This window comes from Ochotona curzoniae, unplaced genomic scaffold (assembly GCF_017591425.1).
Source record: "Ochotona curzoniae isolate NIBS_2020 unplaced genomic scaffold, NIBS_Ocur_1.0 scaffold_4701, whole genome shotgun sequence".
In the NCBI taxonomy this organism is placed as follows: Eukaryota; Metazoa; Chordata; class Mammalia; order Lagomorpha; family Ochotonidae; genus Ochotona; species Ochotona curzoniae.
The window spans coordinates 82,630,772-82,645,727 of NW_024467122.1; the positions used below are offsets into that span (position 1 = coordinate 82,630,772).

At 60.4% G+C, this 14,956-nt stretch overlaps 1 protein-coding gene across 1 annotated transcript in view; it reads left to right on the forward strand.

The window, feature by feature from the left end:
• HCN4 (hyperpolarization activated cyclic nucleotide gated potassium channel 4) overlaps nucleotides 1-13,022 on the forward strand; it is a 32,615-nt gene extending 19,593 nt beyond the window's left edge. The window contains exons 3-8 of the mRNA XM_040969659.1: nucleotides 6,919-7,080; nucleotides 8,510-8,728; nucleotides 10,121-10,267; nucleotides 10,382-10,622; nucleotides 11,367-11,531; nucleotides 11,617-13,022. Coding sequence (XP_040825593.1) covers nucleotides 6,919-7,080; nucleotides 8,510-8,728; nucleotides 10,121-10,267; nucleotides 10,382-10,622; nucleotides 11,367-11,531; nucleotides 11,617-13,022 — 2,340 coding nt within the window. The remainder of the gene's footprint in view (nucleotides 1-6,918; nucleotides 7,081-8,509; nucleotides 8,729-10,120; nucleotides 10,268-10,381; nucleotides 10,623-11,366; nucleotides 11,532-11,616) is intronic.
• Nucleotides 13,023-14,956: the final 1,934 nt, after the last annotated feature.

The window sequence follows — 14,956 nt, forward strand, 5'->3', positions numbered from 1 at the left end:
GCCTCTTCTGGGTCTCCCACATGTGGGTGCAGGGTTCCAAGGCTTTGGGCCGTCCTCAACTGCTTTCCCAAGCCACAAGCAGGGAGCTGGATGGGAAGTGGAGCTGCCAGGACTCAAACTGGTACCCACATGAGATGCTGGCAACACAGACTTAACCTGCCCTGGGAAGATATTTCAGTACGTACCAGGCAGTCCCTGCTGAGGCGCAGCCAGGTACTGTCAAGTGGGAGTGAGCCAAGGGTTACTGCTCAGTCTACAGCTTGTTCATGAAAAGCAACAATCTGGTTTCTGTTGGCAATTGTCCTGGGTTGAGTTTTTCTGGAGCAGAGCGCGCGATGAGGATCTGCAGGAAAGTAGTGTCTTTTTCTTTTTTGGGGGGAAGCGGGTCATTGATGGGTGAGACACACTCCCAGAAAAATCTAGGCAGGGGAAGGAAAGGGCACAGGTGGGCTATCCAGCTGTGTCCTCTGGGGTGACTCTGGCTTGTGCGTGCCACCCCTTGGAGTTGTCCCAGCTAGGGCCGTGGGGTTGGCATCTTTGTGCCCCCTTGCCTGTCAGTCTGTGGCTGAGGGCACTCGCAGCTTGAAGTCTGCTGTAGGAGTAGCTTGTGCATGCAGATGGTGGCTGACTGCTGCCTGGCCACGCGGTGCTAGGAGCCTGGCAGAAAGTGCCAGGGATCTTGGATCTCTGAGCCACAGGAATGACGCACCACCAGGAGCAGGGTGGGGGCTGGCACAAGCTGGGAATGCCCGACTTGTCCTGAGCAACTGTAGGACAGACATGGGGCCACGCCTGGGGCTGAGACAAGTGAGTGTTCTGCTGGACGCTTGGGTCTGTGTCTGCCTTCTGCCCAGGTTACACAGTTGGGTGGCAGTGGCCAGCAGCAGGGTACCCGAGGTTGGGAGGTGTTCCTGGGACAACCCTCTTTGAACTCAGGGAACTGTGGCTGAGGGTGGGGGTCGGACCATGTGTCCAGCTTTCTTCAATTTTTTTTTTCAGATTTATTTTCTTTTTCTCAAAAAGATTTATTATTTTATTGGAAAGGCATATTTACAGAGAGAAAGAAAGACAGAGGAAGAAATACAGAGAGGAAGATCTTCCGTCCACTGGTTCATTTCTGAAGTAGCCACAACGGAACTAAGGCAATCCAAAGCCAGGAGCCAGGGGCTTCATCTGGGTCTCCCACACGGGTGCAGGGTCCCAAAGCTTTGGGCCGTCCTCGACTGTTTTCCAAGTCCATAAGCAGGGAGCTGGATGGGAAGTGGAGAAGCCAGGAAATGAACTGGTGCCCTTATGGGATGCTGGTGCTTAGGGATAGATTAGCCAGTTGAGCCATTGTGCCAGCCCTCAGGCTTTGTTTCTGATGCATTGTGGCTGTACTATTGGTTTCCTGGTCCTTTGCCCCCCATACCAGTGAATGGAAGTGCCACTCCCTCCCCACTCCCATCGCAGCAGCCTGGACCCCGGCCAGCAGCACCAGGGCCGACAGTTGAGGCACACTGGCAGATTCAGGTCAGAGGCGTGGTGAGTGCACGTGTCTGGGGAAGAATGCCTGTATCCACAGCAGCAGAACCACCCCGCATGAAATTCTGCCTGCCTTGGAAAATCTGCGTTATTCCTGCTGACAGTCGGTGGTGGTGCTGGGACTGGATGGAGCCTTGCCCAAGGTCACATGGCAGCGGTCCTCTGGCAGAACTGGGGCGGGATCCAGTCGGCTACTCTTTGGGGCTCCTCGCTGCATGATAGGTTCCCAGCCTGACAGGGTGGAACAGTTGCACAGGCTTCCCCTTGGACCCGAGTTAAAATCCTGGCTACCTGTCCGTGCTCTGCCCATGGGGGCATGCTCTGGGGGCCAGATGGGTGAGACAATCCCAGTTGCAATTGAGAAGGCAGATGGAGTGGAGTGGGGGATGTTGGGAGTGATGGGCTGAGTGGCGACTCCTGTGGGAAGTCTTTGGGCAGAGATTAGCTTTGAGGGTCTGGGCTCGGGCCCTGGAGGGGTGACAGCCTTTGGGGTTGGGGCGGGTGGCAGGGAGAGGAGTGGCTGAGCTGCCCCGGCACAAGGAGATAAGCTGCTTCCTGGCACATGGTGGCAGGCCAGGCTCCCCAGGTAGAAATGTGGCCCAAGTGGATGCTCTGGGACTCTGAGCAGCGCCGCCCCCCTCCCCCCGCCTCCATGCCTGGTCCACTGTGAGGATGTCACCAAACGTTGATTCATTGGCCTTTCTTCTCAAACAAATGTTGCTGGCAGGAAGCCCGGAGAGGCGGGTAACCCTGCTGTTCTCTCGAGGGTGTGGGAGAGGCCCTGGTGCCTGCTGGGAGTCGGCGGAGTGGTCAGTGGTTCGGTCCAGCCACTCTGCCTGATTACCCATAGCTGCGGAGGCAGGCTGTGGTCCCCAGCCTTTCCCTGGGGGAGGCAGAGGCCCCAGGAGGTCTTTGGTGAGGCCTCTGAACCAGCTGCTCAGAGGCAGGAGAGGGGGGCGGGGCGGGGATCCCAGGAGACCAGATGGATGGCTCTCACCTGCCTCACCTTATCTCTCCTAGCAGCTGCGGAGGAAATTGCCTGGAGCTGGCTTCTGCTGGGCATGGTGCCCGACTAAGGACTCCCACTGGACCCCTGGGATTGGCTGGGGCTCCCCATCTCCATGTCCTGTAGCCAGGGTTTCTTCTTGCCTTGGCTTCACCATGTGCCCAGATCCAAACCACTGGGGCCCAGCTTGGAGAGGCCAAGGGCTCTGCCTCCCTCAAGGGACCAGAGCCTGCCTGGTTCCTCCCAGGGGAGTTTAGCCCCAGCCACGCCCGCTTTCCTAAGTGTTGGGTGGTCTAGGGCAGGTGTAGGCAGCTGCCTCAGGGGACGGACTCTACCTCCCTCCCTGGCTTCCAGGCAATCTAGGTCAGCCTCATCCCTCTAGCCTGGCCTCTCCCAGCCGAGCCTGTCCCTGCCTGCCAGGAGGTGTGAGCTTGTTACAGGCACGGAGGCTATTGTTAGAAACCGGGCTGGCCCCTTCAGATGGTCTCCCGCGGGGGGCCCAGGGCCACTGTCCCACAGGCCTTTGTCTCCCCCTGCCCCTCCCCACCCCACCAGTCCCAGAATGCAGCGCCTGATGCCTGTGAGAAGCTGCATTGACTGAAAGGAGGATCCCGGGGTCAGGCCTGGCCCCAGCACGGTGCCAACAGGAGCATCAGTCCGGCGGCTCCCAGCCAGGCTGTGCCCCAGCACACACGGTGCATCAGGCGCTCTGGCCGGCCTGGGCTTGCCATCCTCAGCACATGTGGACACTTGTCCCCAAGATGTAGAAAGGAGAAAGGACTTGGCCGGGTGTGTAGAACTTGCCATATCTGGCTTCGCCCCTTGGGAGTCACAAACACAGGCTTGAGGTTTGCAGGGCAGAGGAAGAAGAGCCGGAGGGGAAGGGTGCCCTGAGCCGAGGACCTACTGTGTGCGGGTTGCTGACGTTCGTTAATGCACCCAGTCCCCAGCATGGCTCTGGGAGCTAGCAGGTGCAGACCTGATAGGGAGGCTGAGTTTTAGTTAGGGCAGTTCTTGGGTGGAGAGCAGGTGGCTCACTCTGCGCTGTCACTGCAACTGAGAGAAAACCCACAGGAGGATTGGGCATGGGGCTTCTGGGCTGAGTGAGAGCTGCAGGTGCACTGTGAGGCTTGGGGTATGGCCTATAGTCAGAGGAGGTACTCAATGCCCCCCTCCCTTCTGCACCCCCTTGATAAACTTGGGTTTTGATAACACATAGAGACTATGGTGAGTGCTTGTCCAGTGCCCAGTGTGGGGGCACATCAGCAACCAGCCTTGGTCTCTGCAGCCCTGAGCTGGCACTCCTGGACGCTGACATGGGGCCCGAGTATTGTGCACGGAGTCCAGGGATCCCTCCCAGCATGCATGGCTGTGCCCCCTGCCACATGCTTCCCTGGGGAGAACAGACCAAACTGTGCGATCCATTGTCTGTCCTCCCGGAGCACCCGCTGGCTCCCTGACTTGCTCTGTACAGCATCTCGGAGGAGGAGGAGGAGAAAGCATCCCCGTCCTCTCCTCTAAGGCACAGGAAGTGTTCCATGGCCGAGGGCTGCCCCCAGGATAATCTGACAGGAGCCCTGCTGGCCACCAGCCTCAGCAGGGTCATTGTCACCTGTGGCTTTTCATCAAGCCCTCAGACCTTGCCACGTGTTCCAGGCCATGGAGAACAGGATCAAGCAAAAGACAGACAGAGACTTGATCCTGGAAGGAAATTCTCTGTGAAGAAAGAGGAAAGGCAGGTGCCAGGACCTGAGAATACTAGGACAGCACGTAGACCTGGCTCTGGCCTCGGACTCCCAAACATGCGCAGACAGAGCAGAGGCTGTGGCCAGCTGAGGGGCTTCCAGATGGTGCCTGCGGTTTCCTGAGGCGTCCATCATGCATGCCTGTGTGCGTGCATTCGTGCAAATCCTTAGGCAGAGCCTGGCTAGGTGTGGGGAGACACAGAAGGGAAGATCCCATGCATGAGGCCGTGTGCGTGGGCCACGCAGGGCTGGGGAAGGCAGCAGGGGACTCCATGTGGGAGTGGCATTAGAGCTGGGAGTGATGAGAGGAGGCCAGAGGTGGGAACCCGGGGCAGGTGGACCAGCAGACCCAGTGCGGCACCCCAGCTGCATCCAGGCCTGAAGGGCAGGGCCAGGCCTGGGATGCCGTACCTGGCAGGTTGGGTGGGCAGTGGTAATGGTGGCAGGCTTGTTCATGTCTTGAGACATCTTGGGGGTGGGAGTTAAGGCAAGTGCTCAAGCGCTTTCTCCCACGCAGGCTGTTCTGCCGGGAACTTGGGGATGGTCATGGGAGAACAAGGTCCGGAGGGTTCCCCTCTCCAACTCTCCTCCCTCAGTGAGCAATCGGAGAGGGGGCAGGGGCGAGGGGCTCTGAGCAGCTGTAAAGCCACGCTGGAACCAGCTCTCATCCTCCTCCGTGGACTCTGGGCTGACCACCAGCCTGGGTGTGAATAGACTCATGACGGCTGTGGATCCAAGAGAAATGCAGGCAGTCTGCCCATAGGCACGCTGGTGCTGCCAACACCCCCGTGGCAAGCTTGTGGGAGAAGAGTGGACAAGCTCAGCCTCAGCTCGGTGGAAAGTCCCGAGGGGTCGGGGGTGGGAGCAGGCTGAGGCGTGGGCATAACTGTGCTTCCGGAGCAGGGTGGGACTAGGCGGTGTTGGGGGGTGGAGTGCAGTAGTGTTTGTTTCTGGCTTTCTAGAACCCAGACCCAGGCTGTAGCCGTCTCTCAGGCACCTGAGGTCACCTCCTGCCCCTGGCTGCAGGGCTGTAACTGGAAGACGGCTGGGCAGGGAGTTGAATTGTTCATGCTTTCACGCAGTTGAGCTCTCTTTGGGATAAGTTTGCCACAATAGACCACAATACCAGATGCAGCAAGGCACCTAGGGGGTCTTTTATTCCAGCAGGGTGGGGACAGGAGCAGAGGCCGGGGGAGAGGGGACCATCTCCTTCCATGGTGACAGGAAGGGGCTGCAAGGGAAGGGAAGGGGTGGGGGCAAGACAGGGAGGACAGGGGAAGGGACAGTACGCCAAGGGAGGAGAGACACTCGCCTGAGTGTGTCATTCTTTGTGGCCAGAGGCGGGCGTCGCAGGGCCATGAGGGATTGCTGGATAGGATTGTCGGGACCACAGGAGGGGGGGACTAATGGGAGGGGCCACGAGAGGTTAGTGGAGAGTATGGTGCCTTGAGGTTACAGCAGATTAGTGGGAACAGGGTTACAAAGTTAGAGAAGATTGGCAGACAACACATTTGAACCTGAAGGGTGTGTGAATCGCTGACCTAGGAAGCAGGCATTTAAAACAGCACCCAGTCCAAAATAGCTGGGGTTGGGGGGGCTTCAGGGCCGATGCTGGAGTCACTCCTCATGTGAACCATGTAGGGTTTGTCTCTTTGGATCTCACCTTCCCCAGCTGAAGCGGACTCCTCTCCCTTCCCTGTCTGGGTGGGGATGTGTGTGGCATTTGATTTGACAAGCCTGTGTTGGCATCCAAAGGCCCTCTTCCTGGGGAGACGGGGAAGGATCAGAGCTAGGGGTTAGGGGCAGGGAGAGTGGGAGAGTCCCAAGCCTGACCTACCCTCCCCCTGACCTGGGCTGGAGTCAGACCTGCTCCTATACCTGCTTCTCCATTTCCCCTCCTGCCCTTTCCTTCCGGTCCTGGCAGCTTTGGAAGGAGTGACGGGCGGAATGCTAGGACCTCTCCCCTGGGCTGAGGGTGCTGGATGCTATTGTAGTAAGATCATTGCTATCAATGCATATTAACCAATCCTGCAAGATTAATGATTCATAGCAATGTATCAATTAATCATGGTTTGCCATTTCTTGAACGCTTCTACACCCAGTACTAAGCACTTTGTATAATTTAAGCCTTTTGAAAAAGGCAGCCCGCTTGGGGAGGAGTTTTTGATCACTCCAAACGAGAAAGCATGATCAGAGGGGTTCGGGAGTTATCTCAAGGTTGCACAGTGAACAGTGGGATGGGAAGCAGACCTGGGGAGTGAACTCATGAAGCCTGTGGCTTGCATGGCTCGCCCTCTGTAGCCCCATAACTGCCCTGCTGGGTCCTGGTGACAGGCTTGGAGAGGACGCCAGGCTTGGCTGGCCATTCTCCTGCCTCCTGGCACCCCATCTCCTAGTGGATGAGGTGCACCTCTGCCCACTCCCAGGCTGCTTGGTGCTCCAGATCTGAGGCCCCCCACCTATCCCCCTGGGACCCTGCAGCTGGAAGGTCTCTCTCCTGTGACCTGGCCCTGATCCAGTCCCACGTATGCCAGGCAGACACTGTGTAGAGAGTGGGGATGTGTGGCAGTGTGGCTGGGAAGGGCCCGTGGCCCCTGCTGGCCACCCACCTTAGGGTCAGCATCTCCATCCGTGCCACTGCAGATCTTCCACATGACCTACGACCTGGCGAGCGCTGTCGTGCGTATTGTGAACCTCATCGGCATGATGCTGCTGCTGTGCCACTGGGACGGCTGCCTGCAGTTCCTGGTGCCCATGCTGCAGGACTTCCCCGACGACTGCTGGGTGTCCCTCAACCACATGGTGGTGAGTGGCTGCGCACGCACTCACACGCATGCACACGCATCCCACGGCCCCTGCCTGTGGCTGCCACTGTCAGACAGCCTCCACTGTGGCTCAGAACCTGGGAGTTAAGCCTTCATCTTTCCGTCCCTCCCTCTCTCCATAAGGAGGTGGAGCATCGGGTGCCCCTGAGTGTAGCAGCAGGTGTGGCCAAGCTGGACTGGCAGCTGCTCTGCCTCCAGAAGCCCAGCGTGCAGCCAGCCAGCATCTGGTGCTGCCAGCCACAGAGCACCCTGGTCCCAATGGAGTGAGGAGCTGGAGAACAATAGGGCAGAGTCTCCCTGGTCTTGCCACCCCACCCCACACATATGCACACCTGCTCTGGACAGGGTGGGCTCAGGACCTGGGGCTGCACCCAACCCCCTACCTTCCCCAAGCCGGAAGCAAGCCTCTGAGAAGACAAAGTTTGAACAGACCCTGAGGCTTCTTTGAACTCAGTGTAAATGGAGGTCACCTGAGTCAGAGTCCCCCACCCCCAGAGATGCAGCCAAGCTGGCTGGAGGCAGTGGGGATGGCCTCACTTCTCCCACCCTAGACAGGACGGCCTCTGGATCCCAGGAACTAGCTCAGCTCTAGCAGCACAGTCCTCTTGGTGACCTTGAACGGGGCCTGTGCTTCCTCTTGGGTGCTGCTGGAAGCCTCCTGGTGCTGGCCTGGGTCCCTGGGAGCTCTGAGCAGGTGCTTTATACTCCTGTGAGCAGGGAGATGCTGGGAAGTAGAAGGGGGCGGTGCCAGCATTGCCCACCTGGCACCCTCTCATTTGGAGAATTTCTCCTCAACATCCTTGCACATGCGCAGAATTCAAGAAGGGGGCATCTCTGACCCCAGTGCTCCTTCAGTCACCTGCGTTGGAGACAAAACCAGCCAGGGAGCTCCCTCCTTGCCATGATGTGTATTCCAGAACCTGCACGGTGGGGGAGAGGGCTGGGCAGAGGGCTGGAAGCAGCGGCCTGTAGACCTGGACGGCCGGGCGGATGGGCGAGTGGGTGTGGACAGGCCTGCGTGCAGGACACAGTTAGTGGCTTGTGCTCTGTTCATCCTAACTGAGGGCAGCACTTCAGCTCAGTCAGCCGCCAGAGCGCCGTCCCCCCGAGGGGATGCCTCGCTTGGTCTCATAATCGAGGTCAGTGGGGAAATGGGCTTCACTAGTCAGCTGTTTTGGAGGGGCGGGGAGGGTGGTTGCAGTGGGGAAGAATGACAGGAGCTGTGAGGCTCCAGGCTGCAAGGAGGGATCAGAGCTGGGCTGGCTCCAAGCTCTTCCCTGAACCCTGTATCCAACAACCAGAGGGGGTTCAAGGGGGTTTCTCGATAATCAGTGGCAGGGGGGCCAGGGGAGGAAGGGGCGGGGACCTGGCTGTCTTCCTGCTCCCACCTGGTGCCCCCCTGTCCACAGAACAACTCCTGGGGAAAGCAGTACTCCTATGCCCTCTTCAAGGCCATGAGCCACATGCTGTGCATCGGTTACGGGCGACAGGCGCCCATGGGTATGTCCGACGTGTGGCTCACCATGCTCAGCATGATCGTGGGCGCCACCTGCTATGCCATGTTCATCGGCCACGCCACCGCCCTCATCCAGTCCCTGGATTCCTCCCGGCGCCAGTACCAGGAAAAGGTAGGTTGGCACAGAGCCCTGTGGTCCGCTGCTTGGCTTGGTTGGCTTTCTCGGGGTGGCGAAGGACCTGCCTGGAAGGGTCCTGGGCCTGCGAGGTGGGAGGAGAGACTGTAGTGGGGAGAGAGGAGGGATAGTGGTACGGAACAGCTCTGCCGCCGCTTCTGACACCTGTGCCCCATGGAGACCGGGCCTCTCTTTGGGGCTGGATCTGGTGGACTCTGTCGGGCCCTCCTCCTGCCTGGCCCCTCTGCTTTCCCTTCCCTCCCAGTATGGTTTCCCACTTACTCTCCCTCCGCCATGCCCCACACCCTGGCTGCCCTCACTGTGCCTCGCTGGCTTCTCCTTGTGGTCATCACACTGGGATTCCTGGTGGGTGGCCTGACTCGCCAATCCTTTCTTGCCCCGTTTTCCTGGTGTTTCTCTTTTAAACCAATACCGCCCCCCCCCCACCCCCCAGCTCCAGGGCTCTGGGTCCATCTCAGCAGGAGGAGGAGGGGCCCTAAGCCAGAGCATGGGTCTCCCCCCATCACACACTGGTCATCTGATGACCTGTCTGGACGCAGCAGCCTCGTGGTGTTCATGGCCACGGGCACGTTGTGCCCAGCCCTGGCTTTCTACCACCACATCCCCCTATCTGCTTAGCAGCCACAGGAGCTGACACCCGGCCAGGAGCCAGGCTCCATCCCTGCTGTTACTGCCCACCCCCCACAGGCTGCCTCCCGTTCAGCCCAGTTGGCTCTGTCCTCCTTGCCGCTCGCTTCTCCCCCTCCCCCGAGGCCACTGCCCAGCTGCTTGACTGACAGCTGTAGCCCTGGCCTCTGACCTCAGCTCCTCCACAGTCAAGTTCTGTGAGCCTGGGCTGCCCTTTTTGTCAGTGCCCGCCCTCTCTGTGAGACGGGTCTGCCCCCGGGAAGTGGGTAACCCACACCCGTGGTCTGCCTGTGCTGGCCCTGCCCCCAGTGCATAGCAGGAGGGCAACACCGAAGGAAGACTAATGCTACCCCTTTCTGCTTAATCTCTTGTACCCAAGCTTTGCTCCTGCCCTGTAGCCAGCCCAGTCCTGCCAGCTTGGTGCAATGGCACTTGCTTCCAGAGCTCGTGCGTGAGGTCCCCCAGTGTAGCAGAAGAGACTGAGGATGGTCTGGGGACCACCCTCCTGGATTGCTGATATGTGTCCCCAGTCGGTCCCCACTGCCCCGTCATCTCCATAACGCTGGGCACTCGAGAGGACCACACGGTGGCACAGTCTCCCTATACCTCGCACACTGAGGACCTCAGAGCTCAAGGAACTGTGTGTGGCTGATGCTGCTCTGGCAACTGTGGGGAAGGAGTAGGCATGCGCAGGACCAGCACCCGGAAGTGACGCTGTCTCCTTCTCTCCCTGGGCCTCAGTATAAGCAGGTGGAGCAGTACATGTCCTTCCACAAGCTCCCGCCGGACACCCGGCAGCGCATCCATGACTACTACGAACACCGCTACCAGGGCAAGATGTTTGACGAGGAGAGCATCCTGGGGGAGCTGAGCGAGCCGCTGCGGGAGGTGGGTGCCGGGGGGCAGAGCGGGCGGAGGGGTAAGGGGAGGAGACCTTGCTGCTGGGGAGCTCCCTCACTGTCACCCTGTTTCCCATCCCCCTCCATCCTTCCCGGGGAACAGGAGATCATCAACTTCAACTGCCGGAAGCTGGTAGCCTCCATGCCCTTGTTTGCCAACGCGGACCCCAACTTTGTGACGTCCATGCTGACCAAACTGCGCTTCGAGGTCTTCCAGCCCGGGGACTACATCATCCGTGAGGGGACCATCGGCAAGAAGATGTACTTCATCCAGCACGGCGTGGTCAGCGTGCTCACCAAGGGCAACAAGGAGACCAAGCTGGCCGACGGCTCCTACTTTGGAGGTGAGATGGGCGGTGCAGGCCAGGGAGGGAGTGAGCAGCAGAGAGACAGACAGACAGACAGCAGGGAAGACAGAGGCTGGAGCCGCTGTTCTGGACCCCTAGAGCAGCTCTGCCAGCTGAACTCTGAGTCCACGGGGGCCAGCCCGATGGTTTATTCTGGGTCCCCCTTGGCCTCGTCTCACATGGGGTGGGGGGAGGTGTCAGGCAGAGCAGGCCAATTCTCTGGCCTTTTTACTTAAAGTCAGAACAGCACAGAGTTCCTATGCCTGGTTCAAGCCTCGAATGGCCTCAGCACCTGGACGTGGCCGGGTAGAGTCAGAAGTCCAGTAGGCGGGGGATGGATGACTCCATCTGGTGTCCCCTGCAGGTGCCAGGGACCAGAGCGTTTGAGCCCTTCGCCTGCTGCTGTCACCCCTCTGGGTGCATGAGCAGGAAGCTGGGAGCTGGGATTTGCACCAGCATTTCCATTTGGGATGTAATCCCATTCCTGAGGGTCCCTCAGTTGCCGTGTCTGGGAGTGTGGGGTGTTAAGGTCATGTTTGAGTTCATGTCCCTCCCACGCCTTTCCCCAAGGAAGGGAGCACACAGCACCCTTAGGATCTTACTGAAGGAGGGGGCGCCAACCATGGTGGTCATGGCTTAACCGTGGGCCCTTGAGAAGCCTGCCCTGCCCTGCCCCTGTGCAGAGCACCAGGGGGACCCACACAGTCAGGCCGCACCCCGCACCCCACCTCCTTCTGACAGAGATCTGCTTGCTGACTCGGGGCCGGCGCACTGCCAGTGTGCGCGCTGATACCTACTGCCGCCTCTACTCGCTGAGCGTGGACAACTTCAACGAGGTGCTGGAGGAGTATCCCATGATGCGGCGGGCCTTTGAGACAGTGGCGCTCGACCGGCTGGATCGCATTGGTGAGGGCATGGGGACAGGCCCGTGGGAGCGGGAGTGGGGTGGCCCGAGCCTCTGCGCCTGAACCCCTCGCTCTGTCCTTCCCAGGCAAGAAGAACTCCATCCTCCTGCACAAGGTGCAACACGACCTCAGCTCCGGGGTCTCCAACTACCAGGAGAACGCCATAGTACAGCAGATCGTGCAGCACGATCGGGAGATGGCACACTGTGCCCGCCACGCCCAGGCTGGCACGCCTGTCGTGGCGCCCGCCATCTGGACGCCTCTGATTCAGGCTCCGCTGCAGGCCGCCGCGGCCACCACCTCGGTGGCCATCGCGCTTACCCACCATCCTCGCCTGCCCGCTGCCATCTTCCGGCCTCCGCCTGGGCCCGCGCTGGGCTCGCTGGGAGCGGGGCAGACGCCCAGGCACCTGCGGAGGCTGCAGTCCCTGGTGCCCTCGGCGCCCAGCCCCGCATCGCCTGCCAGCAGCCCATCGCAGCCGGACACGCCGTCCTCTGCCTCCCTGCACGTCCAGCCGCTGCCCGGCTGCTCCACAGGCACCCTCCTGCCCACGGCCGGATCGCCCCCGGCCTCCACACCCCACGCCGCCGCCGCCGCTGCTGCTGCCACCGCCGCCACTGGCTTCGGCCATTTCCACCGGGCGCTGGGCGGCTCCTTGTCCTCGTCCGACTCGCCCCTGCTCACCCCGCTGCAGCCCGGCGCCCGCTCTCCGCAGGCCGCCCCTCCACCGCCACCGCCGCCTCCGCCGCCGCCCCCGGGGGCCCCGGCGGGCCTCGGCCTCCTGGAGCACTTTCTGCCGCCCCCAGCCCGCTCCCCGACCACGTCCAGCCCCGGGCAGCTGGGCCAGCCTCCAGGGGAGCTGGCCTCCGGGCCCCCGGTCTCTCCAGAGACGCCTCCGCGGCAGCAGCCCGAGCGACTGCCCTTCGTGGCAGGGGTCTCGGGGGGTGCTTCCCCCGTGGCCTTCAGCCCCCGAGGAGGCCCCAGCCCCCCTGGCCACAGCCCGGGACCCCCCAGAACTTTCCCCAGCGCACCGCCCCGGGCCTCGGGCTCGCACGGCTCGCTGCTCCTGCCGCCCGCTTGCAGCCCGCCGCCGCCGCAGCCCCCGCCGGCCGCCCCGCAGCGCCGCGTCACGCCCCCGCTGGCCCCCGGCCGCCTCTCGCAGGACCTCAAGGTCATCTCGGCCTCGCAGCCCGCGCTGCCCCAGGACGGGGCGCAGACTCTCCGCAGAGCCTCCCCGCACTCGTCCTCGGGCGAGTCTGTCGTCGCTGCCTTCCCGCCCTTGCCCAGGGCCGGCGCCCCCGGGAGGCCCCCCGGGCAGCAGGTCACTGGCACTCTGCCTCGGAAGACATCCTCAGGTTCTCTGCCGCCCCCTCTGTCTCTGTTCGGGCCCAGAGCCGCCTCTTCTGGGGGACCCCAGCTGACTGCTGCCCCCCAGACGGAACCTGGGCCCCGGGCCGAGCCAGTGCGCTCCAAACTGCCGTCCAACCTATGAGCCAGGCCTCCCTCGCTCTCCTCTCTCTCTCTCTTTTTTTTTCTTTCTTCCTTCAGGTTTAACTGTGATTAGGAGATAACACCGATAATAATAATCCTTAATCATTCAAACACACACTCACACCCACAGGAAACCCAACACAGCCAGAAATAACCAGGTATTCTTACAGCTATAGATTTTTTGGTCACTTGCTTTTATAGACTATTTTAATACTCAGCACTTGGGGAAGGAGGGCAAGGGGGTGGCGTGGGGGGGAGCAGACCAAAGCCAGAGGAAGGCAGATGGGGTCCCTGGCGTGGGGGCAGAGCAGGGTGGGGTTGTTACCATGTTAGGGCAGCGGCTTCTACCAGCCCCAGATCTGTGAACTTGGAACCCCACTCGGACTGGGGTCATCTCTGCCCCTCCCCCAGCACTGGTTGAGCCTTGGGGAGGGGTCCTGGGCGCAAGGACCCCGTGTTTTTCTACCGCAATGATAGCGAGAGCTGTATATGAATAGTAGCCGTACATGTATGTAAGATGTGTATATGTATAGCTATGTAGCGCTCTGCAGAGCCATGTAGATAGCAACCCACATGTGCACACTGCGTGTGTGCCATCTAGTCGACCCCACGTCGCCAGCATTCCCAGGTCACCTGACATCCATCCCACTGCCCCTCCCCTCGCCTGGCCCCCCACCGCAGACCCTGGGGAGAGATCTACCTTCAGTCTTCAGGGAAGGGGGTCCTCGAAGCCTTGTGGCAGGACTCCCCTCCCTGGTTGCAAATCTGGGTTCAGCTCTCAGCGCATGCAAGAAGGAGCCTCCGGGCCTTGTCAGGGCCTCACTCCATCTCCTTTGGGGTTCCCCATTTCCTGTCTGTGGAGTTGGGGGTGGGAGGGGTGACTTACGTGGGTTGGGTCTGCCTGGCCCTGGTTTCCCACGTCTCATGCATGAACCCCCTGGATTCCTTGAGGGTCCATTTTCTAGATGAAGTTGATTGGGGATGATTTTCATAAAATTAAGAAACTAGGAGTGGCAGAGCTGGGATTTGAATCAGTCACGCTTGCCTGAAGGCTGGCAAGGGGAGGGAAGAAGGGCTGTGTCCCTTGTGTCCTGAAACTGTTGGCAGGGAACCCCAGGCCTGGGTCTAAATCCCAGCCTGCCAATTGCTTAGCTGTGTGACCTTGGACAAGCTCACCAACGTTTTCTGAGTCTTACCTCATCTATAAATGGACAGTGGGACCTCTTCCCAAGGACCTGTGAGGTCTAGGGAAGAGGAGCACCTGTGAGATGCTCGACCTAGCACCTGGAGCACATAGTAGGTGCTTACTACAGTACCCCCACGTCTGCTCTGGTCGCATGCACCAGCCCCTTGCTCCAGGGAGCTTTGGCCAAAGCACCAAGACTTCAAACCTCAGGACTCAGGAGGTGACTGGGCCTCCACAAGCACCCGAGGAAAGCGTGTGACCAGGGTGGACTTGGGCCAAGCCTGGAGGTGGGAAGTCGGGGGGATTATTGGGGGTAGACATGGAGCTAAGATAGGGTCAGAGTTCACAGACCTTGGAGTCAGGCAAGTTTATGGAGGCAACTAGGAGCCACAGGAAGTTCCAGGGTGCGGACAGCCCTGAAGCCTCTTGAGGTGCTGTCCTAGCAGGCGCCTTTCTGCCCGCCACCCCCTCCCTCACAGGGCAGGAACAGTTTTGGCTGTAAGATCCTGAAAGTGAAGTGGGGGAGGAGGTGGAGGTTGGTCCTACCTTGTCCCTCCAGACCCCCGAGCCAGTGATGACAGGGTCCGGGCTTGGCTGGCAGCTGTCTTGGGATTTGCATCGGTCCAGTCACTCCACAGAAGGAGCATGGTTGGAGGAGCGAGAGATGAAGGTCTTGGGACCACAGAAGCTCTTTAGCCAAGGAGTTATCGGGATGGGAGCGATTTCACACCCCTCTCCCTGTGTGGAAG